Source organism: Monomorium pharaonis, chromosome 2 (assembly GCF_013373865.1).
Source record: "Monomorium pharaonis isolate MP-MQ-018 chromosome 2, ASM1337386v2, whole genome shotgun sequence".
NCBI lineage: Eukaryota > Metazoa > Arthropoda > Insecta > Hymenoptera > Formicidae > Monomorium > Monomorium pharaonis.
Window position 1 is genome coordinate 25,714,869 of NC_050468.1, and position 24,549 is coordinate 25,739,417.

General features: G+C 26.1%; 3 protein-coding genes across 4 annotated transcripts; all 3 read left to right on the plus strand.

Moving 5' to 3' along the window:
* The first annotated feature begins 6,034 nt into the window (after positions 1-6,034).
* On the plus strand, positions 6,035-14,244 carry LOC105828230 (transmembrane protease serine 3). Its single transcript, XM_036283045.1, has 10 exons — positions 6,035-6,102; positions 6,600-6,750; positions 7,755-8,004; positions 8,401-8,538; positions 8,706-8,852; positions 11,054-11,144; positions 11,831-11,981; positions 12,147-12,405; positions 12,493-12,630; positions 13,946-14,244. The coding sequence occupies exons 1-10, from the start codon at positions 6,051-6,053 to the stop codon at positions 14,087-14,089; spliced, it is 1,521 nt and encodes a 506-aa protein (XP_036138938.1). The 5' UTR covers positions 6,035-6,050; the 3' UTR covers positions 14,090-14,244.
* Positions 14,245-16,063: 1,819 nt separating this feature from the next.
* On the plus strand, positions 16,064-19,321 carry LOC118644277 (chymotrypsin-1-like). Its single transcript, XM_036282456.1, has 5 exons — positions 16,064-16,171; positions 17,260-17,410; positions 18,225-18,477; positions 18,694-18,831; positions 19,118-19,321. Exons 1-5 carry the CDS (start codon positions 16,075-16,077, stop codon positions 19,256-19,258), a joined length of 780 nt encoding a protein of 259 aa, XP_036138349.1. The 5' UTR covers positions 16,064-16,074; the 3' UTR covers positions 19,259-19,321.
* Positions 19,322-19,823: 502 nt separating this feature from the next.
* LOC105832317 (chymotrypsin-1) lies at positions 19,824-22,206 on the plus strand. 2 transcript variants are annotated; one of them, XM_028189058.2, is made up of 5 exons: positions 19,824-20,138; positions 20,473-20,623; positions 20,826-21,081; positions 21,338-21,427; positions 21,866-22,206. In XM_028189058.2, the coding sequence occupies exons 1-5, from the start codon at positions 20,087-20,089 to the stop codon at positions 22,022-22,024; spliced, it is 708 nt and encodes a 235-aa protein (XP_028044859.1). In that variant the 5' UTR covers positions 19,824-20,086; the 3' UTR covers positions 22,025-22,206. The 2 variants fall into 2 exon arrangements, with proteins under 2 accessions (XP_028044859.1, XP_028044858.1); XM_028189057.2 differs by having other exon boundaries at positions 19,827-20,138; positions 21,281-21,427.
* Positions 22,207-24,549: the final 2,343 nt, after the last annotated feature.

Genomic DNA, 24,549 nt, shown 5'->3' on the forward strand with positions numbered 1-24,549 from the left:
AAAACTAAATATACATTTTTTAAATTAAATCTACACAAAATTTCTTTATGTGAACAAGTTGTGTATATTTAAATTTCATAAAGAAGATTTTATATTCTTATTTATATAATTTTTCCTGTGTACCAAGACACAAAATTCTAACACTTATTGTCAGTTATGTTAACTAACAATTAACGCAAAGAGAGAATTGACTTAATTTCGATAATAATAGAATACAGTTTATTGCATTTAATTCTAAAAAAGTTGCGAAAGAAAACTCGATCTCCTTTTTGCCGCATGAGACTTTTCTTCAAATCCATAATTTTGTGGTTTCGAAACCGCGTGTTCTCGCGGTCGCGTATTCGACGATATTTCCGAAACGATAAACCTTCGAGGCCCCCCCCTTCATTAAAAAATTGATTTCTCGGGGGTATGCATGACCGACGGTATTCAGCCTTTTGGTCGATCGAGGCGCAGACCGAGGCGTTTTGCGCCGCTCGCGATTCTCCGAGGACGACGGTCGCGCAGATCGTGGGAGAAGCGCGCGAAAACGCTGCTGCTGCTGCTGTTGCTGCTGCTGCCGCCGCCGCTGTCGACGCTCCGGGCGCTCTAAATGTAACCCTTAAAACTCGCAGCCTCACGGCCAGAGGAATGTATAATTACGGGGCATAAAAGTAACTATCGCCCACTCTCGAAAGGCAACTCTCGGGCCGCGTTCGCGTACGGCGTTTTTCGGGGGTCGTCGCACCCACGACTCGCAAATTCCCATCGATCTCCGGAGTCGGTTCGAGATGTTCCTCGGCAATTCTTCCTTTCCCCCCCTCTCTCTCTTTTTTCGTTTCTTTTTTTTCCTTCAAATGCAGCGATTACGTGAAGAACGCAACCGCCTCGACCTGACCCGCTCGGCTTTTAAAACCGTCGTAAGTATACACGCCGCCGAGCGCGGAATCGGGTGGACACTGGAAAAGGGAGTCGGAGAAACGGGGCCCGGCCGCGCCGCCGCGCCGTGCCATTTCGTGGATTCCGCCGTGACTCGGGGGTGGAGGTAGCCTTCGCGATGATCGTTCCCGAAAGCGGTAATCTTCGAAACTACTCCGTTCAGCTCCGTGACGCTCGCGGGCGTCCTTTGCACCTTTTTCCCCAGCGCGCGGTTAACGGATGCCCCTTGCAACAAAGTCCGCGTCCGCCGCCGCCTAGCCGCCGAGCGTGCGCGAGGATTCGTTTATTCGTTTCGCGCGAGACGTGCGCGCGTGATCGAGGAACGATCGTAATATATTAAAGAATATGCCTTTTAGATAGCGCGACATTTCCCGCGAGGTGTCTATTCTCGCGACGTTCCAGATATATGTCATCGGCGTCTGTCGTTGGTAACGCGGTATCGAATCGGATGCTGCATGCACGAAACACCATCTGTCATATCGGATTGTTAACTCGGTTATACAGCTCACGCATATCAAATCGTTCGGGGCGCAGCTTAGCCCGGAATGGGCAGCGCGGTAATGCGATTTGGATATATAGAGAGTCCTGTGGGATATTACCGGCGTGGAGTCTTTTCCCTAGCGATACGATAAATGATATGCATATGTAAATATCGTAACCGCGTAATGCGAGTCACCCTAGCGATGCGGAATAGACATTCGACCGGTAAAAAAAAAAAAAAATACTTGGAACCAATCGCCTGCCCTCGGATCTTAACAAATCGTGTTCGATAAGTTTAATTTGAATTGCACACAACAAGTTTTATTTTTTATGCAACATTTGTTTCTTTACACTAAATTACGTTGCGTTTATCCCAATTATATACAGCTGTTAGTAATAATAGTAATAATAAAATAATAACTCTATAACTCTATGACTTTATGACTCTGATAAACTTGACGGAAAAATAATAAACTTGCACGAGAACAAATTCATCTTGCGTTTGTTTGATCGAACCGTCGAGATAATATCCGTGCAACGCGACGAGAAATCCAAATGCGCCTAATTTTCTCTCACGATCTCATCGACGATGCCAGGATGATCCTGTTAACAGGATCAAGACTCGCGCTAGACGAAGGGTTCTTGTTATTCGCAATCGCCTTCGCACCCGATCCTTGGGGACCACACATCCCCCGTATTTATTGCCCGCCACGCCATGAGAATCATCCTAAAGAGTAGGATGTTCATTTGCGGCTACAGAATAAAAGAATTTATTTACTTTTGCTTAAGAAAGATTTTATTATGGAATATAGTTACAATCAAGTTTAAAAAAAATACAGCCCTTGAAATTGTAAAAATAGTCAAACTAAAAAACAAAATTCAACTTTATGTTAGCTAATGATGTATAAAAATTTATATAGTTATTAGGCATTTTAAGTAGTGCATATTATGAAAAAATCTACTAATATAATTAAAGATAGAACAGATTATTTTTATTCAGAATTTATAAATTTGATTAATTACTTGTATTATATTATTTATTTTCTATCTTTTTTTTAAAACTTTGTATATGATACATTATAAACTTATTATAAATTTTATTTGTGTCTAATATTATTTACAAACAGAAAAGAAACATTATTATTCGAAATTTATATTTTTTAAAGTAATTACTCAGTTATATTATTTCTTCTAAATCTTGTATTTCTCTAATAAAAATTGTTATAACAGTACTTTATAATCTTATTGTTAATTTTATTTTTGCATATAATATTAATTAAATGGAAAAGGTACATTGTGTGTGTGTTAAAAAAAGGATGAATGAAACAGTAGAGTGACATGCCAACTTTTGCGAAGCGCGATTTTTTCCTTTTACCTTTAAAATGTAATTTAAAATTTTCAGAGAAGATTTTTGAAAAAAATTAAAATATTAATCCGTCATTTGATGTAAAAAAATTATATATATTTTCTTTGGGTCCTTATGTAAATTAAGAAAGTTTTCGCTCGACGATTATATCTTATTTAGCGTACGAGTTGTGCAAAGTTACACGAGACACACAATGAAGTGATGGGCCTAAATTGTCAAAGCTATTTCGCAATTCACTGATTCTTATATAGACATCAGGGTGAAGAGACTTCCGTCTCCTCATCTCGAGCGCGCCTTTATTGTCAGACTAATGATTTGCAAACAGTGTCTTTCAGTTCTTTCTTCTCGTTATAAAATTTTCAACGGTAGTGTCAGTATATGAACAAGGCAGACATCTTAAGACATTCAAAAAATAAAAGATGAGAATAAAGGAAATCTTTATACCATAAGCTTTATTTATGCCATTGTTCGAATTTTATTTGCGCTGTGTTAAATGTACTTAAATTTAAAGCAAATAAAGCAAGATTATGTAATAAATATAATTTGACAAGCATTGAAGAGATTAAATATATTGTATCTTATGCATATTACATCTATTTTCTTTTAGTATAAATCTTATTTATTTGACCTATTTTTATAGATATATTACACACACACACACACACACACACGCACACACGCACGCACACGAACACGCACACATGAAATTAAAAAACAATTATTCAGACATCTTTGCTATGTAAAAATATATACTATACATATATAATACATAATATACATATATATATTTTTTTAAATGATATATTCTTAATTATTAATACAATTTATAATATATCTTTAATACATTATAATATTTTATACCATTTTTTTTAGTTAAGAAAATGATATACAACACAATTTAATTAACGGAATAAAAAATTTTTCATACAACGTTATAATTTTATAAAATATGTAAATTAAATGTCATGCGCACAAATTTATTTTACATAGAGAATTTGTATATTTTTATTTAATATATTTTATTTAATATTTATTTTTGCTGACATTTATAAATATTATTCCTTTATTGTGTAAATATTATTTCTTCAACTATGCGTACAATGGCGCCATCTCTTGAGAAAATAAATTATCTGTTGCCCTAACGTAGGGAATATGATAGCGGTTTTTACAAAGGAAATGTACATATCATCCTAAGTTAATAGAAAACAGACAATCCTGCACAATATATAAAATAAAACTGTTTTTATAATGTTTAATATCAAATTACTTTATTTTGAGAAAAAACTTAAAATCTAAAATATATTATTGATGAAAAATTCAATTTCGGCGTTTAAGATGTCATAACACATGAACAAATTGTGATATGTAAGAGTAGATTTTATTTTTGTAATTAATAATTATTTTAAAACTGGTTTGGAGAAGATAATGTTTAGTTTCTTTGTTATTCTAAATTTATTTTTGCTTTAAGCCTTACAGTTTAATTTAAATAATATGAAGGAAATGCTGAAATGTCCATCAAACTTAAAAAATATAGATAGTCATTCGTGCATATCATTAACAAGATTTTGTATGTATTTCTTTTATAGATTTGAAAATTCTTTTGCAGAATTAAAGTACACGTATTAATATTATTATATGAACTGTACTTCATACCAAGAATAGAAAAAATTTTTTTAGACTGCTCTTTTTTTAACTTATATCTAAATTTGCAATTATGAAAAGTTAAAAAAGCTAAGCTTTTCTAGATTTTTAATCTTAGTTTGAATTGCACGATATTGTTTGTATATGTTATCTCTAGAGAAATAAGGTTTTATTTTGTACATTATATCATTATAGATTTCGTATAAGCAAATATTGTCATCAAGTGACAGCTCTACGTACCAAAAATAAAATTTTTTGTGTTTTTTTATGTAAACACTTTTTTCCCCTAGATTTTGGTACGTACTTTAATTCTGTAAAAGAGTTTTGCGATTCTATAAAGTTAACCAAAAGTTTATTTTAAAAATGTCAGTAAAACAAGCAACTTTAGGATCCCTTTAAAGTTAGAAATTTTTTTTTGTTTATTTATAAACATTCTATAGGAAGGATTAATTTTATTTTTTGAGTAAAAATAAAATCCTTATTTTTATTTAATTTATTTTAATATATGTCTCTGCATAAATAATTTTTTTAAATATAAATAAAACAATTAAGTAAGCCTTAATTATTTGGTTCAATATCTTACTGAAAAATATATCATCCTTTAATATCTACAGTTGTAAAAAAGACAAGTCATTTTTGAAACAATAATACTTTAATTCAAATAAACTACAAAATACAAAGTTTTGGTTACATTTAAGAACATATTTTATAACATTAATATATTGTATTATTAATAAGAACTTCTTTTGATACCAAATAAAGTTTTTATTTATTTGTTATTATTTGTTATGTATATTGTTATAAACGTATTATTTTGTTCGTTACTCTTCATATAATTAAATAACTTTTATCTTAATCGTAATATGAAATGATTATTAATACACTATAAAGAAGACATCAAACTTCATTCATGATTAAAAGTCACACGCTGATTAAATATTTTTGATAACATTTGGAAAAACCACTTGATTATCTTTCACTTAAGAAATGAGAACGATATTAATCTTACAACATTGATAAATGATTTATAATCATGTTTAATAATATTAGTTATCAATCTTTACGTGAAGTACAATGTCCAAATGTATGTATTGAACATATATAGATTTTTATAATCACATACAAAAATATCAAAAACATTAAATATTGGTGAAATAAACATTTAATATTATATACAATTAAAAATTTTAACGATGTTGTTTGTGGAAGAAATTGTGTACAAAAACTACAAAAATAAAAAATGATTAAACATAATATTTAATTTTTTGGATAGTTTAGAATTGCATATATATTTCTACTAGGAAAAGATCTGTAAAAAAAATATTTAAAAAATTGCTAATTTATGGTAAAAATGTATGTTTAATTGTCATAAAATACATTTATACATATTTAAGTTATTTATGAAGATAAGTAACGACGATAATTATTAACACCTGAATTCATAAATCTTCAATCTTATTTCAAATCAAAAGATTGTGATTTTCTGAATGGATAAATATTTCATTACACAAAATAAAAATACTTTTATAATTTAAAATCTTTTAAATTGAAGTAGATAGATTGTATATCGGATAAGTAGTAGGAAAAATTATAAAAGGTTGCTGATAAATATTGTCATAAACATTTATAATATATTTTAGCAATTATGTACACAACGATTAGTTTCTTTTTTATTGCTTTGGTACTTACAGTTTACGGTAAACTATTCTCTTGCAAAATCTCTCTTTATCTTTGTAATATTAGTAAATTAAATTAATTTAAATAATAATAATATTTTTTATTTACTTAATTAAGAGATAGTTTTTTAATAGTTTTGTGTTACAATAATCTTTAAAGCTTTATGTAATAAAGTAATTATTTTAGAATAAAGATAAATAAAAAATAATAAAATACATGTGTGTATGCATGTGTATGTATGTGTGGCTGATTAAATTTATAATATATATCTTTTAATTTATTAATATATTTTCCAATTTGTTATATTTTAATTTGTTACGTTTTTAATCTTAATAATATTAGTAATTTAACATAATAATATAATGTAATAGTATGTCATATTTTTATGTTTATTAATTAAATTTGTAACTAAATTATTTTGCATAAAAATAATAACGCAAAGATAATAATATTTAGGTAATAATAATTAATATTTTAATAATTATTGTTACGGCACTTAAAATTTTTTATTTATAAGGTTTACCAGTGTCACATATCATCGGCGGCAAAGATGCCCCACTCGGCAAATATCCACACCATGTTGCTTTAAAATATCAAGGCAAATTTCGCTGCGGAGGATCAATTATTAATAAACGTTATGTTCTGACTGCAGCTCATTGTGTAAATGTGTAAGTATCTTTATAATTTATGTTAATTGTTTATATTTTTATGACCTTTTATAAATATGTGTGTATGTGTCTGTAATTATTAAAAATTAATTTTAAATATAACAGTATAAGTTTTTATATAACAATGTTTAAAAAAAAATTACAATATTATAAAAGTATATTCCGTAAAAAAGACATGCAAATAGAATGAAGTTATTATGCTCTGTACGCTTAAAAAATATTATAGTAGAGGAGAGAAGGAAAACAAAATGATGGTTTATAATTCCCTTCTCGTTTTTACAATGCTATCAAATTTATATTATATAATATACTAGTCAACAAAATTAGTGCATACAAAAATTTGTGTCAAAATTTTGCATAATTTCAAAGTAACACCGCGAAAAATCATCACATTTTTGTTTCCCGAAAAGCATTTTAGAGCTTAAACTTTCTACTTTCGGATGAATTTTGGCGATTTCAATTATCTTTTTTTTCACGAAACGGCACAATGATGAAGCTTGACCCGTTAAAATAAAAACTTTTATACAACTTTGCTGCATTACATTTGTTATAAAAAAAATTTCAAAGACTTACTTGCATCTTACAGCGAGTTTGTTTTCCTTTAATCTTTTTCATCGCTGTGCGATTTTTTTTAAATCGAGTTATTAAAGTTTTAAGAAAAAATAGTCATTTTGATTTTTATCGCTTATTAATCGTGAATAGATCAACGTACGTACAGCGCTCCGCAAAAAAACAATGGAAAACTAAAAGTTTGCACTAATTTTTGTATGCGCTAATTTTGTTGACCAGTGTATTATGCAATATATTTTTATTTTATGTATTAATTTCTTTTAATTTCCATTATAATTTATAATTGCTTATAAAATTACACACATACACACACACACACACACACACACACAAACACATATTTCTTCTAATAAAAAAATTTTAATATATGTGTATATGTAATGTCAGAAATTAAAAGCCTAAAAAGTATTTTAACAAAATTAATTTTTTCGTAGTGTTTCCGCCGAAGAACTCATGGTTCACGCGGGTACGATCTACTTAAACGAGACAGGCGATGCTTATCAAGCGGAGAGCGTGGTGTGGCACACTGGTTTCGACGATGTTAAACTTAATCACGATGTCGGTCTCATTCGATTAAACAGAGACATTATATACACTGACGTGATAAAACCCATTCCTCTTGCACAAGAAGATATCGCTGTCACAGATCTTCCTTGCGTTGTATCTGGTTGGGGTAGAACTTCAGTAAGTTTTTCTGTAGAACATATAATTTTCTATACCAATTAATTGTAAACACCTTAAAAATTTTAATGGTATTTAAAATTGTATTAAATAATATTACATATTATAATATATCTTAAATGTTATACAATTATTAATCTTATCTCTTCTTAGTTATCTCGTTTTCTTGAATTTTTGAGAATATTTCGAGAAAACTTACCATTGTAATTATTAATTATATTGCCCATTCGCACAACAACAACATAACTTTAAAAACAAGAATTTTTAAGAAATAAATGTAAATCTAAATTCTAAATTGTTGTTGTAGCAAGTAAACAATGTATGATTACTCTTAAATTTTTAATTACGTTGCTTATAATTGTGCGAATTTTTATGAATCAATATAAATCATTCTTTCAGCTTAATGGACCTACACCTAACGTCTTACAAGAAATCACTCTGAAGGTTTATTCTCCCAGTAAATGCAAGCTTACATCTTGGAGAGTAACCGATAATCACATATGCACTCTTACAAAAGCCGGCGAGGGAGTATGTTATGTAAGATACATAGATTTAATATTACCTTTAAATAAAAGCTCGTTAATTTATAATTTATCGGAAAAGAAATATAATTATAAATTAATTAATTTGTTAATAATATTTAAATGTATGAATGTATGTTGCATGTATATACAAATTATAAATTATTTCTTATAATGTTGCAGGGTGATTCAGGTAGCGCTCTCCTTGCCAAGGGTGTTCAAATTGGAATCGCATCCTTCGTGACTCCATGTGCTCTAGGAAAACCCGACAAGTTTGTTAAAGTATCTTCATATCAAGACTGGATTAAGAAACATATGATTAATGTTGATTAATAATTGATAAAGATTTAATTATATTAACATTGTATTATTACTGTATATAATATATGTATATTATATAAATCTCATAAATAAAAAACATTTACATGTAAAATGTACACGATTTATACAAATTACACTTAAATATTTTTACTACTTTTACCTTACGATAATTTTTGTAATATATAATAAAAGAATAAATTTTTCACTTTTTCTATTAAAGTAGTTTTTACTGAAATAAATTTATTTTTTTTTTAATACAACATGCATTAATGTAATCAACTTACGTAATAATCTAAAACAATATAGTAAATATAACATCCTTGTGTGTGTTTACTTTTAATATTCTTTATAACTCTAATAATAATAATAATAATAATAATAATAATAATTATAATAATTATAATAATAATAATAATAATAGTAGTAGTAGTAGTAGTAGTAATAAAGATATTAGATAACATGATTTTTTATAGAAATTTATTAACCTAAATGCGTAGTACAATAAAATAAATGTAAACATAACTATCTTTATAATAATTTTATTTTAAGAAATTGTTTATATTTAATTTTAAAAATATTTCAATAATAATTTGCTAAATAATATAAAATTAATGCAGAACATAATAGAAAAGAACATACAATTAATATAGAATTAAAATAAGAAACGGTACAAACTTGTATAAATTGCGACATTCTTTTTTTTTCAACAAATGATATAGCGTTAGTGGAACTAAAAAGTTGAGAAAATAGTAAATTAATTATTTATTTATATCACTGTGTTTATTTCATTACTGTAGACTTAGATTTTATTAAAATATTTGATAAATTAGAAAATTCTTAGAGATTTTTTTTCGAAAAATGGATAGACACTGAATCTTTTAATGCTGTACGAGTACCTTTAATTTTAAAAATTTAAACTATCTAAGAGGATGCTAAACTGCCCGTCAAATTTGATCGAAGTCGATAATGTAAATTCATTCGTTTATTCTTGTTTATAAAAATATTTGCTTCAAAATACAAATTATGTAGCTTATACGTACAAATAAATGGCATCCCTCACTTCAGAATAGATTGAAGAATAAGACTATATTTGTCAAATTACGATTAAAAGTCGTAGAAAAAAGTTTTTTGTATAATCAAATTTTCAAAAATCTGTAGTGAAAGCGTTTAGATAAATAAAATTTGATCACACAAATAACTTTTTTTTATGGCTCTAATCATAATTTGACGAATATAGTCTTATTCCTCAATCTATTCTGAACTGAGATATGCCATTCATAAGCTACATAATTTGTATTTTAAACCAAATATTTTTATGAACAAGAATAAACGAACGACTCTACGTTATCGACCTCGATCAAGTTTGACAGGTAGTTTAGTTAAATTACTCAAACTGTTTAATTTTCTAATGTTTTTATGTAATGTATATACTATACAGAATAAAATTATATAATATAAAAGCACGTAATTTTCAAACTTTTCAATAATTGACAAAATAACTATAGAGTAATGCTATTAATTGATGTTCACAGATGCGAGGAAAAAGCCATAATAAATTTTTTTACATTTATACCAAATAAAAGTGTTTAATTACGCCTCTAATAAATAATTTTATTACAATTTAATAATATTTTTAATACCATTTTATTTCTTAAATTCTTTATATTAAATTCGCCACTTAGAATCTTTATATTTATAATACTTTACATCGTTTAACTTTATTTTGTATTCAGCAAGCCTCTCTCTGAAAAAATAATTAAAATATATGTTCTCTTTCTAAAAAAAATATTTAAAAAATATATATATGTTCTCTTTCTAAAAAAAAATCAGACCAAAAAAAAAACAGTTTTTAATTATTTTTATAATACGTAATTTAATTTTTATCTTTAATAAGTGATTTCGGCAGTTACCGTAAAATACCAATTACCGTAAAATACAGCACATAACAAAGATAGATAAAAAGCTTTATGAAAAAATATGAAGTATATACAATAATAAATGTATATAAATTATTTCTAAAGTATTAATTATTGCATCACTTTATTCCAGATAAAGATTACGAAATTTTAATACGCGACAAAGATCTCTGCAGACAGTTTAATCTCATGTCTAATCGCTTAGCTTAAGTTATCAAAGTCATTTCGAGGGAATTTCGTGATTGAATCTGTCGGATTTTGTTTTGAAGTGCTTAAAACGGTCTATATAAATAGACGAAGAAACTTTATTTTTATCAGTATCACTCTTTCAATATGCACGCGTTCTTTGCCTTGATAATCGCCTGCTTAGCGGTAGCCGCTTATGGTAAGAGAATAAATATATTTAATTTTAATTACTCTCTCTCTCTCTCTCTCTCAATAAATTCTTATAATTTTTACTGACTATAAACTTAGTATAATAAAGATATATAAAGAATCCCGCACTAATTATATAGGAAAATCGATATTGTTAGAAAATGTTTTATCATTAAAATGTTTTATCATTAAAATTGGATTATTTTAAAACAAGAATCTAAATATTTTTAACATCTTGTGTTTTTTTTATAATTAAAAAAAAATAATTTGTATATATTTTGCAAATTTTGTATAATGTAAAAAAATGTAATATAATTGTAGATAAAATTGTTGTATAAATATAGTATAAATATAATATAATTATATGTTTATTGATAGTAATAGTACAGATATATATAGGATAGACTTTTATAATACTCGCAATTTTATATCATTAATCCATTAGAGTCCGCATAATATTACTGTATAGCTTTTTGATAAGAAACATATTTCAGTGCTACGTATACTTCTGTTTTCAATTTTTAAGTGTAAACTAAACCGCATTATATAAATTCTGAATTTAATACAGTTTAAAAAAAATATGTGGAAAATAAATTTTGCAAATATAAAACACTAACCGTTAGAGAATCAATAGCTAAAAAACATTATTTTGCAGAGTTATACATGTTGTTTTATTAAATATATCTTTTTATTCAGGCTTTCCAAACAGTCATATTGTTGGTGGAAAGGATGCTCCAGTCGGCAAATTCCCATATCAAGTATCTTTGAGAAAATACGGATCTCATTCCTGCGGCGGATCCATCATCAATGAGAATACCATTCTCACTGCGGCTCATTGTATATTGGGGTATGTACTTTAGTTTCATATAATTTATACGGACACGTATAAACAAAGCAAAATTCTTTTATAAATTTATTTAAAATGCTTTGTTGTTGTACTAAAAGAAAAAAAATGTTTAAAATTAAATTATAAAACGAGAGAATAATCAACCAAAATGTATTTCTTTAACAGCTACAATTCGCCCGATTCTCTGAGAACGTTAACTGTTCACGCCGGGACAAATCTGTTAAGTGAGGAGGGTACCGTTTACAGAGTAAAACAAGCCGTTCCTCATAGCAATTTTGATTCACTCAGATTAGTAAATGACATCGGCATACTTACTCTGGCAACTCCTATTGAATACACCGACCTTATACAGCCAATACCATTAGCAGCCGATGATACTCCTGCTGGATCCACCTGCACCTTATCTGGATGGGGAAGAACTTCTGTACGTATAAAATAGAATTACTATATGCAATAAAAGCAAATATTAAGTAAAGCCTGATCTTTAAAAAAACTTGTTATTTATTTTTAGTATGGTGGCCGTGTTCCTAATAATTTACAAGAAATTGACTTGAAGGTTTATAATCAAGTTCAATGCAAACTAAAACAACCTAGAGTACAATCTACTCACATTTGTACATTCACGAAAGCAGGCGAAGGCGCGTGCCATGTAAGTATTAACTTTAATATTTTATTATTTAAATTACACAAATGGATTAAAACGAGAAAAATATATCATTAGTTATTCCATTATATTCCATTATTTATCTTTATATAATCCAAACACACATAGTGATAAAGCTCTTAAATTTCTTAAAAATAAATTTATGGTTACTAAAAGATCACATAGAATATAATACATATAGAGATACCCTGGTTTAAATCAATTTTTTAATTTGTTATGGAAAGAATGGGAAAAATATTAACAATTTCTCAAAAATTTAAAATTTAACGAAAAGGATAAGTAATAATTTATAAAATTGTTATATGTTACATTTATTATAGTTTTATAGAGGAACATTTACCTTACATGGATGTCAATTTTTATGAAAGTCACATTATTATAATAATAACGAACCACTTTCGCACATGTAATAAAAAAATGTATTTTGAGAAAAACGGCTTCGAAGTTTTACGTTTTATATATAAAAACATTTTTTTATTTAATATACTAAAAAAAAAGATCGAGTAGAACAAACCAAGTCTCAGATGAGCGAATTTAGTTACGTCAACTATAATCGAATCAAATTAGTTTAAAGTTTAGTCTGTTCAACAATCTGATGTAACTAAAAAATTTAGTTAAAAATAAAAGGTTAAAACAATTAAAATGTAGTTATATGACAATATTTTTTCAACTACAATAAAGAATGATCTAACTGCGTTAATTAATCGATTATTATTCCAGAGTTAAAAATACTCATCATTATGAGTAATTTTGGTTAATCGATCAATTCAACACAGTCTTTGTCTAATTAACTGTATTTTCAGTTTCTTTGACACAATAAGATGTTATAAGAACCTAAAAATTATGTTACAAGAATTAAAGCTAGTTTGCCATATATAATTCTGGAATTACTTTCGTTTAATAACTCGATTTCAGTTGTTAATATTGATCTTTTTTTAAATATCTTTTTGTATATCTACAGATTTATTCTTAAGTATCCAAACAAAAAAATACCAAAAAATATAAAATTAAAAAATTTTTAGAATTGTAAAATTTTTAAGGTTTTAAACTATTTCTAAGCTGTGTGAACTTATTTGTAACGTAGAAAATTTGAAATTATTTATTAAATTTATTTATTGAGAATTAAGTATAATGAAAAAAAACATATCTACAATTTAAAGCAGGAATATATGTATAATATCATACTACTCATGACACTTATATGACAATAAATTAAATATAAAAAAAACAAATAAATTAAACAAAATAAAATCTTAATTTTTATTTAATTAGCAATTAATTAATTGTTACTTTTTTTTAGGGTGATTCCGGTGGTCCTCTTGTTGCCAATGGTCATCAGATCGGTATTGTCTCTTTTGGTCGACCATGCGCTGTAGGATATCCTGACGTATTCACGAGAGTGTCCGCTTTCAAGAATTGGCTCCAACAAAATATTGAAGAATAAGATAAAATGGAATATATTTTATACACATATATTATTATTTTAATATATGTGTATACGTAATGTTCTGCGATACTTATAAATAATATTGCTTCGGTACCGTCATGAAATTTGTGCAAGTTTTTAATACATAATAAATAACGATTTTGGAGAAAGAATTTGAAATAATTTTCTGGTAATTACTGAGTATGTAAATAATTATTTTTGTTTGCGCACCTCGTATTAGTTTAACTATATTTTTGATTAAATGGTCTGATTATGTACATAAACGCATTGTTTAAATAAAATGTTATTTAATATCAAATGTAAAACTGACTTTAATATAAATTCTATTAGATTTAAAGCAGAAAAATAAAAATTAAATAATTTTAAATCTTTTAATTATTTTATTATTCTTTTTCTTTAACCTTTTTATAAGTACTCAGACAGTAACTTGTCTGTTGTTGCTGACATGTTACTCGCAATCATAATGTGTTGCTATCAGAATAATAATGACTGAGCATTTATTGATAAATTAATGCCTCTTCGCGATATGACAATTTTGAGTAGCAACTTGCCAGCTTGTCGACTTGTATGTATGATCTAAAATCATCTGATTCAAAATTTGTGCTTTTGCTATTATATTTTACTATTATATAATAATTAGACAACAAAACCTGTGTGTTTTAACGTAAACGATTTTTCCAAAATATTGCCGATGTCAAGAAACTCGTTTACACAGATAATACAATCCATCTAAACGAGACCAGCAATGCTTATCAAGTAGAGAAAGTGGCACTGATTTCAACTATATCAGACTTAATCACGATGTCAATCTCATTCGATTAAACACAGACATTGTATACACATCAACATAATAGAGCCTTTTCTTCTTACACAAAACGATATTACTGTCACAGATCTGCTTTTTATTCTATTTTTGTTTTTGGGACAGTAAGTTTTTATTCAAAACACACAAACTCAAACATAAAGTTAAAACTTTACTACATCTATAGTTCCTAATAATAAATACTTTTCAAGAAATATATAAGAGTTTTTATGATATGCAATGAAAATAAGAATAAGATTAATGAGAGTTATAATGCGAAAAATTTTTCGTATGTAATATATATGCATTATAAATATGCTGCTTCATAAACCTAATATATTTACGTATCAAAGATTTTTTTATACAATACAATTATTCACAGTAACTATTTTATCACGCAACCCTTTAATCAACAATAAAGTTAATTGAAGTTGGTCGAGATAATCCTTAATAAATTATTCCTCTTTCTAACGTCATTAGCCTTAGACATTATTCTCACACTTGTATATCTTAGCATAAAACACAGAAGCAGTCAGTAAAAATTTTTTACATTTCTTGTTTTTTTGTCATTTGTTTATCATTTTGTAATTTATTAATTATTTGTTTAATATTACTTTATCTCATTTTATTTTTTATATTTTATACAATTATATTATGTTGTTTAATTATTTTTATTTGTTTTATATTACAATTCTGTTGTTTAATTTATATATATATATTTTTAATCAATTTTTTTATATATGGTTAAAAAAATGTTTCTTTTGCTCCATAAACGCTCCAATTATATATTAAAACACTTTTCAATTTAAAAGAAACACAAGAATTACAAGTATGAGACAAGATTTCTATTGACTTTTCAGCACATGACAAGCAATTTATTAACGATATCATAGACTAGAATGTCAAGTATAGATTAAATCGATAAAAATGAATTAACAATGAGACTACAATATGTACTTCATTAGATAAATGGACGTAAATTCCCATTCTTTCGAGAGAAGTTATGCTGATAAAAAATGCCAGTTTAATTAAAACTATCACTCTTATCAATCTATAGTGCATAATGTAAATTATAAATAATAATATCATATGATATCGCGTGGAAAAAAATTCGGAAAAACGTTATGAACACGTAATTTATATCTTGATATCTATTTCAGAAGGATATATAAACTTATAAATGTGTCTATTCAATTCAGTCCCAAACAACAAATCTACAGTCAAGATGCGTGCATTTTTCTGTCTTTTATTTATTGCTCTGGCATACGTCATTGAAGGTACAAATTCATAAATTATTAATATTTTACTATAAAATAGAACAGAAAAAGAGAAATTTTAACATAGAATTTTATCATAGAAAATAATAGAAATTAATAAAAAAAAAAGAGAATGAAAAATCAGAAGTAACAAGTGATTTTCTCATATATAAAGTAATTAATTTTTATTATATGCAAACTTTTTAAAAACACAAAAATGTTTTGTATTAAAACTAGATTTGTCAAAATTTTTCCGTTAAATTTTTAAAATAATTATATTAATTTACCAATTTAACATTAGATACCAGTATTAATTTAACATAACGTAATTATGTTATTTAAATATTTTAAATATTTTAATGTTTAATTTTTAATATTTCTTTATTAAAAAATAATACGTTATAAGAAAAAACAAATAAATAACAAAATAAATAATATAATATATTTTTAAAACATAAATAAAATTTTAAGTTAAATAAATAACATGTACGCTATATAAAATTCAACACATATTGTCAATTTTATTGAAAAAATATGCTTCCACAATTTGCTTCTAAATTGTGTCACAATTCAGCGTATTACATCTTTGTGTTAATTTTTTACATATTATTTGTGTATTATGTTTATATTTTTTTATTTATTTTGTATTAATTTATTTTGAAAAATAAGATAAATTGTTTTAGATAAAAAATATATTAAATTTAATACAAATTTTCTTTATTATAACATGAGTATTTATTGCATAACATTAATTATGTAAACATTAATTATGTAAATTTAAAAGAATGCACACATCTCTTCATGTTTTTTCTTTAGCCGTTAAAAATTAATGTAACGTAAACAATAAAATTTTGCTAAAAAGTTAGTAATTAATTATTTTTAATAAATTTGTGATTTTCCTACACACGCATACAGTTTATTTAATGATATAGTAATATTATAGTCAACATGATATTTAATTTGTTATTATTAAAAATGTTTATACACACACACACACACACATATACACACACAGTAACATATTATTATGTAATATATTATTTTATCCCTGTGACGTGATTAATTTATTTTATCTCTGTTAACGTGATTAATTTATTTTTATTAATAAGGAGCTCCATTTCCTCATGTCGTCGGTGGTAAGGATGCTCCCGCAGGCAAATATCCATATCAAGTGTCATTGAGATTATCTGGCTCGCACAGATGCGGTGCATCTATTCTTGACAGTCATAATGTATTAACTGCAGCTCATTGTGTTGACGGGTATGTTAAATATTTTGTATCTATATCAGTATAATATTAACAAAATCAAATTCTAAAAAGGTACCTGAGCATTGAATAAGATCTACTTAAATTATATTTTAATTTCTTTTTAATCTTATTTATGTATGTGTAAGTGTATGTAAAAAAAATTAAAATAACTAATGTAAAAATAAAATCTTTATTCTAATCATTGGGAAAATAAAATACATTCTGTGTATATAATATTTATAAATAAACAAAAACTATTTCTTAAATTCTAATTGGATTTCATTAATGATAATATATACATATAATAATGCTTGAAGGATATATTATCATATAATAATGCTATATATACATATAATAATGCTTGAAATAATAAGAAAGAAACTAACAGATAATAAAGAAATTAAATACATTATTTATTACATTATTTATTATACTGTAAATTAGTTCTTAAAAATAATTATGAATCACAGAAATTAAATTTCTCTTAAAATTTATTTTAAACATTACAATTATGCATTTGTCACAAAATTTTTATTTTGCTAAATAGCCTTACTATCGGTTTTAATTCCTTAATTCTTCTTCCGATTTCTTATTTTTTATCCATATCTTTTAAGGATATATTCTAGGATATATTAATACATAAAATGCATTTTTAATTGGTACATTAAGAAATAGACTTTACTTAGTACCAGGCCTTTAGCTATTTAGCTCAGCTACCTTAGTTCTTTAAAATACATCAAATGGTTATACATACATATATAATATAATTTATAATGCATAATATATATAAAATAAGTATTATTTTTATATGTCTTTTCATTATTAGATTGAATAATTTAAACAATCTAAAGATCCATGCCGGCACAAACCGTTTGAACGAATCAGGAGAGGTTTATGACATAGAGAGTGTTGACGTTCATGAAGATTATGATAACTTCTTATTGAGAAATGATGTCGCTTTAATTCACCTTAACAATTCTATTAAATTCAATTCGCTAGTGCAACCAATAAATCTTACAACAAATGATCGTGATCTCGAGAATAAGTCGTGCACTTTAACTGGATGGGGAAGAACATCGGTAATATTGAACTCGTGATATGAAGGTTTTTCAGTTATACATATCCAGAAATGAGAAATTCTTTTAGGAAAAAACTTATTATTTATTTTCTTATTTCTTATAATAAGTTAGAAGTAACACACACATAAAACATTTTTTATAATAATTATTTGCTCTTATTATTATTTATCTGTTTTGATTCTTAATACAATTAATCATAACATTTACTCTTTCTAGCTTGGTGGAAGTATTCCAAATACATTGCAAGAAATTGAATTAATAGTTTATCCTCAAAAAAATTGTGAAAGAGATCAATGGAGAGTGATAGATAGCCACATCTGTACTTTAACTAAACGAGGAGAAGGAGCATGCCACGTAAATTTTTCTTTACTTATTATTAATATTATAAAACGTTAATTCATATATAATTTAATATATAATACGAAAAAAGATTAATAACCTAAATATGTAAAAATATATATAACATTATATTATTAATAATATAAAAATTATAATTTTAAAAACTAATATAATTATATATCAAAATTTTTACCTTTACATTCAAATAATTATAAAAATAATATGCAATGATTATCATTGCAAGCAATTTATTATCATTGTATATAATAATAACATTTGTTACTAACCATTTTTATTACAGGGTGATTCTGGTGGACCGTTGGTGGCCAATGGAGCTCAAATTGGAATAGTTTCCTTCGGTAATCCCTGCGCACTTGGATTACCAGATGTTTACACAAGAGTGAGCAGTTTCGTCCCTTGGATCAACGCAAAGAAGAAATAAAAAACATTATTTAATTTGTTTATTAAAATGTTTTTTTATTTTACGTGATTTATAATTTAATTTATAATAGAGCAAATTATTTCTGCAAAATATATTTTTTCCTTTAGTCAAATAAATAGTTAATTTAATATCAGTACAAATCATTCAGTATTTATTTTTTTCAATACACTCTTTTTAGATATAAACCTTACTTTTTTTATTAAATGTGTTTAAAAATATAGTATACAAATTTTATGGCTTTTTAAAAAGCTCAAGTATTTTTGAAGTTGTTTTGAAAATTATGTAATCTCTTAAATAAATAACTTTTAATCAAGATTACGTAATTTTTATATTAACTTAAAGTTAATAGTTTTTAAAAATAAATTTACATGTTATTTTACCCAGCATGTATTTTACAATTGTTTTTACTATACAAATATATTTGGAATATACATATATCAATTATAAACACACACACACGCGTGCGCGCGCGCACACACACACACACACACACACACATACACACAGAGAGAGAGAGGGGGGGGGATATTTCCTCTTGATATGTTTTATAAATTCTTTTTCTAAATTAGTTTAATAACAATTTTACATAGCAATTTTTTAATCTGTACTTGCGTTACATATATTCTAGATAAATATTTTCAGATAAATCTTTTACTAAACGATAACGATGTTCGCAAACGTTCTGTTTAATCACTTAGTTGATAAAAATTCAGGAAAGCGTCATAAACACTTAATTTATATCTTTGTTGTATCTATTTCAAAGACATATGTAAACTTATAAATACATCTATTCGCTTCAGATCTAGGTAACGAAATCTGTAATCAAAGATGTGTGCATTTGCTTTTCTTACACTTACCGTTTTGGCACATGCTATTGAAGGTACAAATTTACAAATTATTATAAATGCTAAAAAAATTTAAAGTTTGAAACAATTTCTTAAATCCAAATTATTTCGGAAAATGCTGATACATTTTCTATTTATTAAATAAAACTTAATTTTTGCCAGATTTCATTGGTGGACAATCTTAATTCCTCTAATTTGGCTAATATCCTTTGTAACTTTCCCAAACATACAATTCAGTTTAGCAGTATAATCAACATAAAGTCAACACAATATTTAATCATTAAAAGCGTGTATATATAATAATGTAATACATATTATTTTGCGCATTTATTATGTACTATAATTAATTAATATATTTTTTTTAACAAGGAGTTCCGGTTCCTTACATCATCGGTGGTAGGGATGCTCCTATTGGTAAATATCCGTATCAAGCATCATTGAGACTTTTCACTTCGCATAGATGTGGTGGATCTATCCTTGATCATTTTAACGTTTTAACTGCAGCACGTTGTGTTGACGGGTACGTTAAATATGCTGTATTAAATGCTATATCAAGCTTCCCTTTATTTTATAATTCAATTCTTATTTAATTATAAGAATTTATATATAAAGGTAGCTTTAATATGCACGAACAATAACACATACTTAGAAGTTACATTTTAAATCTCCAGAAACCAAACTTTTGCACATAATTAATACAAACATACTTTATTTATTGTTAGATTGGAAGATTATCTGATGTATCTAAATGTCCATGTCGGCACAAACTTTTTGACCGAACCAGGAGATGGTTATAAAATAGAGAATGTTAGCATTCACGAAAATTACGACAAGGAGTTACTTAAAAATGACATCGCCTTAGTGCACACTAGAATTCCTATCGAATACACTACACTGATTCAACCGATAAATCTTGCGACAAACGATAAAGATCTTGAGGGCAAACCGTGTACTTTAACTGGATGGGGAGCTACAAGGGTAATATTGGACTCATGTTAGATATATTTAAGAATAAAATACTTTTTTGAAAAATTTATTATCTTCTCTTTACATATAACAATAAGTTAAAATTAAATGAGACAACATTTTGATAATAATTATTCCTTGTTATTATTTGTCATTTATTTTGATTTATAACATAACAATTATTATAATTATTATTATTTATCCCTTTTAGTTTGGTAGAAAACCTACATATAATTTGCAAGAAATTGAATTGGTAATTTATCCGCAGAAAGATTGTGAAAGAGATCAAAATGGAAGATGGAATGTAACAGATAGTAATATCTGCACTTTAGCTAAAGAAGGAGAAGGAGCGTGTCACGTAAGTTTTGTTTGTTATTAATATAAACCAACAGGATATCTTAAAATTTGAGGATAAGATTACAGCATAAAAGTTTGTCAAAAATTAAGTAATAAAAGTGTACGAATAATTATAGCATACTTTTCTGGATATTATTTCGAGTACATATAGGCAAGTAATTAAAGTGTATACTATTTTTTTATAATAAAAATAGATTTTTTAATATAAAAGTTTATTGTATAACCAGTCATAAACATTGATTAAAGAAAAAATTCTATTCTATCATGTGTTGTAAAGGCAATAGTATCAGAGGTATTAAACATTTCACTAAACATAACACTAACATAACATACACACACACACACACACACACACACACACACACACACACACACACACATATATATATATATAATTATAATATAATGGAATTTTATTATTAATTGTATGTCATTCTAGGGTGATCATGGTGGGCCTTTGGTGGTCAATGGTTTCCAAATTGGAATCGTTTCCTTTGGTAATGTCTGCATGGGATTACCTTACGAATTTGAATCACCAGATGTTTACACAAAAACAACCAGCTTTTTATCTTGGATCAATGCAAATTTAAAGAAATAAAAAATATTCTTCAATTTATTTATTAATACAAAAATAAATTGTGAGAACATATTAATATTAATATATCATAAAACTTTACATTTTTTTTAAAGCTACTCAAATTTAAATTTAAAATTAATACATTTCACAATAAATTGATAGCGCTACTGTAAGTGTGTTCAAAATTGTAACCGTATAAAATTAAAAAAAAAAACAAATATACATTACAATAGCATGTAATAAGAAATAAAAGAAAGGTGACGTCTTAATAAAGAATTTGTTAAATTGAACTTCATATGCATTATGATATTTTTATTTATAAAACTTGTAAAACAAAAATAATATTTTTGTTATTAAAAAATTCGTTATTTTAACAATATGCTTATACTTTGCTAACAAAGCCTGCTCACAGAATCTGACAGCAAATTGGTGGCAAAAATTGAGCAGAAATCGCAACTCTTGGTCAGTTACTGCTCCCATGTTAACACAGCATGATCAATAAACTTTGTCATATTTTCTATGGCAATTTGTCGATATCTTGTGATATTATAAATTATAGACTATGTGTGCAATTTATAACTTTTTTACTGAATACGATGGGTAGCAAACACTTGGCGTGATCTGTTTTCGACAAACATTTGGCTATATTTGGAAACTTATAGAAATACTATCTGTTTGTTTTAATTGCAACAACTAATTTAGAATCAAAATGTGTGGGTGTTAACCACAGCATATTGTGTCTATGTAGTATTAATGGAATCTAATTCTAAAGCTAATCTTTTAACATATAGTAAATTAACACAAAGTATAAAGTATTTAATTATGCTATATTATTGTTAAATTTAAAAATTAGCTCAAAATCCATATCGGTATAAATTTTTTATACAAATTAGAAGAAAGTTATGAGATACAGAATGTTATTGTCTATGAAAATGACGATAATTTCTTTAAAAATAACATTGCCTTAGTTTATCTTAAAACTCTTATCAGATACAATATACTAGTGCAATTGATAAAGATCTTAAGGACAAGTTTGTACATTAATCGAGTGCAGATCTATAAAAATAATATTAAACTTGTAATACAAGAAGTTTTAAAGTTAAACATATCTATGAACTCTTATAAAGATACTCTTATAAAAAAACTTATTAGTTCCTCTCTATATATAATGAATAGATATATACATACGCTGAGAGAAAAATGTCGAAGTACTGAGAACCAAACATTTCTTATAACATCTTCTTCAATATTTATTTATTATAAAATAATTTATTTGTGAAAACAAAATATATATTTCTAAGAAATGCATCTCATTTTTTTTATTAATTGGTTTATTTCTTAGAAATAAAATTTTTAGAGTAAAATATACACTATTTCTCATTAAAAAATTTTAATTATTTTTTTCAAATAAATAGTTTATTGAAATAGGGCAAATTAAATGTTTTATTTCTGATAAATGAATTATTTATTTTTACGCACACTGAATGTTATCTCTTCAAAAAAGGTATATTTTACAGAAATGTATTTCAGAAGTATATTTCGCAGAATATTTTACCAAAATATATATTTTGTTTTTACAAATAAATTTTTTTATGACAAATAAATATCGAAGAAAACGTCACAAAAAATATTTGGTTCTCAATACTTCGACATTTTTCTCTCAGTATATACATAATAATAATGGAATTGTATATATATTTTTATATTTATTGTCTATGTATATATATATATATATATATATATATATATTTATTTATTTATTTATTTACCTTGCTACTTATAATATCCCGGGAAAAAATATTCATATCTCTTCATAAATGATCATGTATATTTTTGGTCACGTCTGGTCATATATGAAAATTGGCCAGATATGATAAAAAATGATTTGGTAATATCATATATGTTCATGTTTGATCAGGTACGATCATATACAATTATATATAATCAGATCACAATATCAAAATTTTATTTTTATATTTTTTCAATTTTCGGAAGCTCTCTCTGAGTTGCAAAGGCCCACGAACTCTCTTCGTATAACAAAAACAATATATACTACACTTTGCTGCTAGTGAGGTACTAACTGCTAAAAGTAAACCGTGAGTGATGGTTTTCTTTTATAACCCTTTTGGAGTAAATTTTCTCACGAGAAGGAGAAGCGCCGTGCCTTCGCCTAGTGGCCTTCTTGCGAACTACTCGCGGCTGTATATATTTAAACAAGCTATTTTGAGATATAGTATTGGACCTGATCATATATAACTCTATATGACTATATAAGTTTGTATTTGATTATATATTTTCAGTTAAAATTATAATGCTTTTACTAATTAAACGATATTCTTAATATGTTTGTCTATAAGAACAATATATAATATTTATTAAATATATATGTATGTAATATACATATATATATATACATATGGTTGTAAAAAAGAAAATTAAACATAATTATTGACAATCGGATTTGTTTATAATTATTAAGATATAAAAGATTTTTAAACATTAAATGTTGCATAGTAAAAATATATTACATAATAAATTATTTATTT

What these genes read in the sequence shown, in the direction of transcription:
- LOC105828230 (XM_036283045.1), top strand. Translation starts at nt 6,051, where the DNA reads ATGTACACAACGATTAGTTTCTTTTTTATTGCTTTGGTACTTACAGTT. An exon ending in CTGGTTGGGGTAGAACTTCA is followed by an intron (nt 8,005 to 8,400) that starts GTAAGTTTTTCT and finishes TCATTCTTTCAG; the next exon opens with CTTAATGGACCTACACCTAA. An exon ending in CTGGATGGGGAAGAACTTCT is followed by an intron (nt 12,406 to 12,492) that starts GTACGTATAAAA and finishes ATTTATTTTTAG; the next exon opens with TATGGTGGCCGTGTTCCTAA.
- LOC118644277 (XM_036282456.1), top strand. Translation starts at nt 16,075, where the DNA reads ATGTGTCTATTCAATTCAGTCCCAAACAACAAATCTACAGTCAAGATG. An exon ending in CTGGATGGGGAAGAACATCG is followed by an intron (nt 18,478 to 18,693) that starts GTAATATTGAAC and finishes TACTCTTTCTAG; the next exon opens with CTTGGTGGAAGTATTCCAAA. An exon ending in GAGGAGAAGGAGCATGCCAC is followed by an intron (nt 18,832 to 19,117) that starts GTAAATTTTTCT and finishes TTTTTATTACAG; the next exon opens with GGTGATTCTGGTGGACCGTT.
- LOC105832317 (XM_028189057.2), top strand. Translation starts at nt 20,087, where the DNA reads ATGTGTGCATTTGCTTTTCTTACACTTACCGTTTTGGCACATGCTATT. An exon ending in TTTGGCACATGCTATTGAAG is followed by an intron (nt 20,139 to 20,472) that starts GTACAAATTTAC and finishes TTTTTTAACAAG; the next exon opens with GAGTTCCGGTTCCTTACATC. An exon ending in AAGGAGAAGGAGCGTGTCAC is followed by an intron (nt 21,428 to 21,865) that starts GTAAGTTTTGTT and finishes ATGTCATTCTAG; the next exon opens with GGTGATCATGGTGGGCCTTT.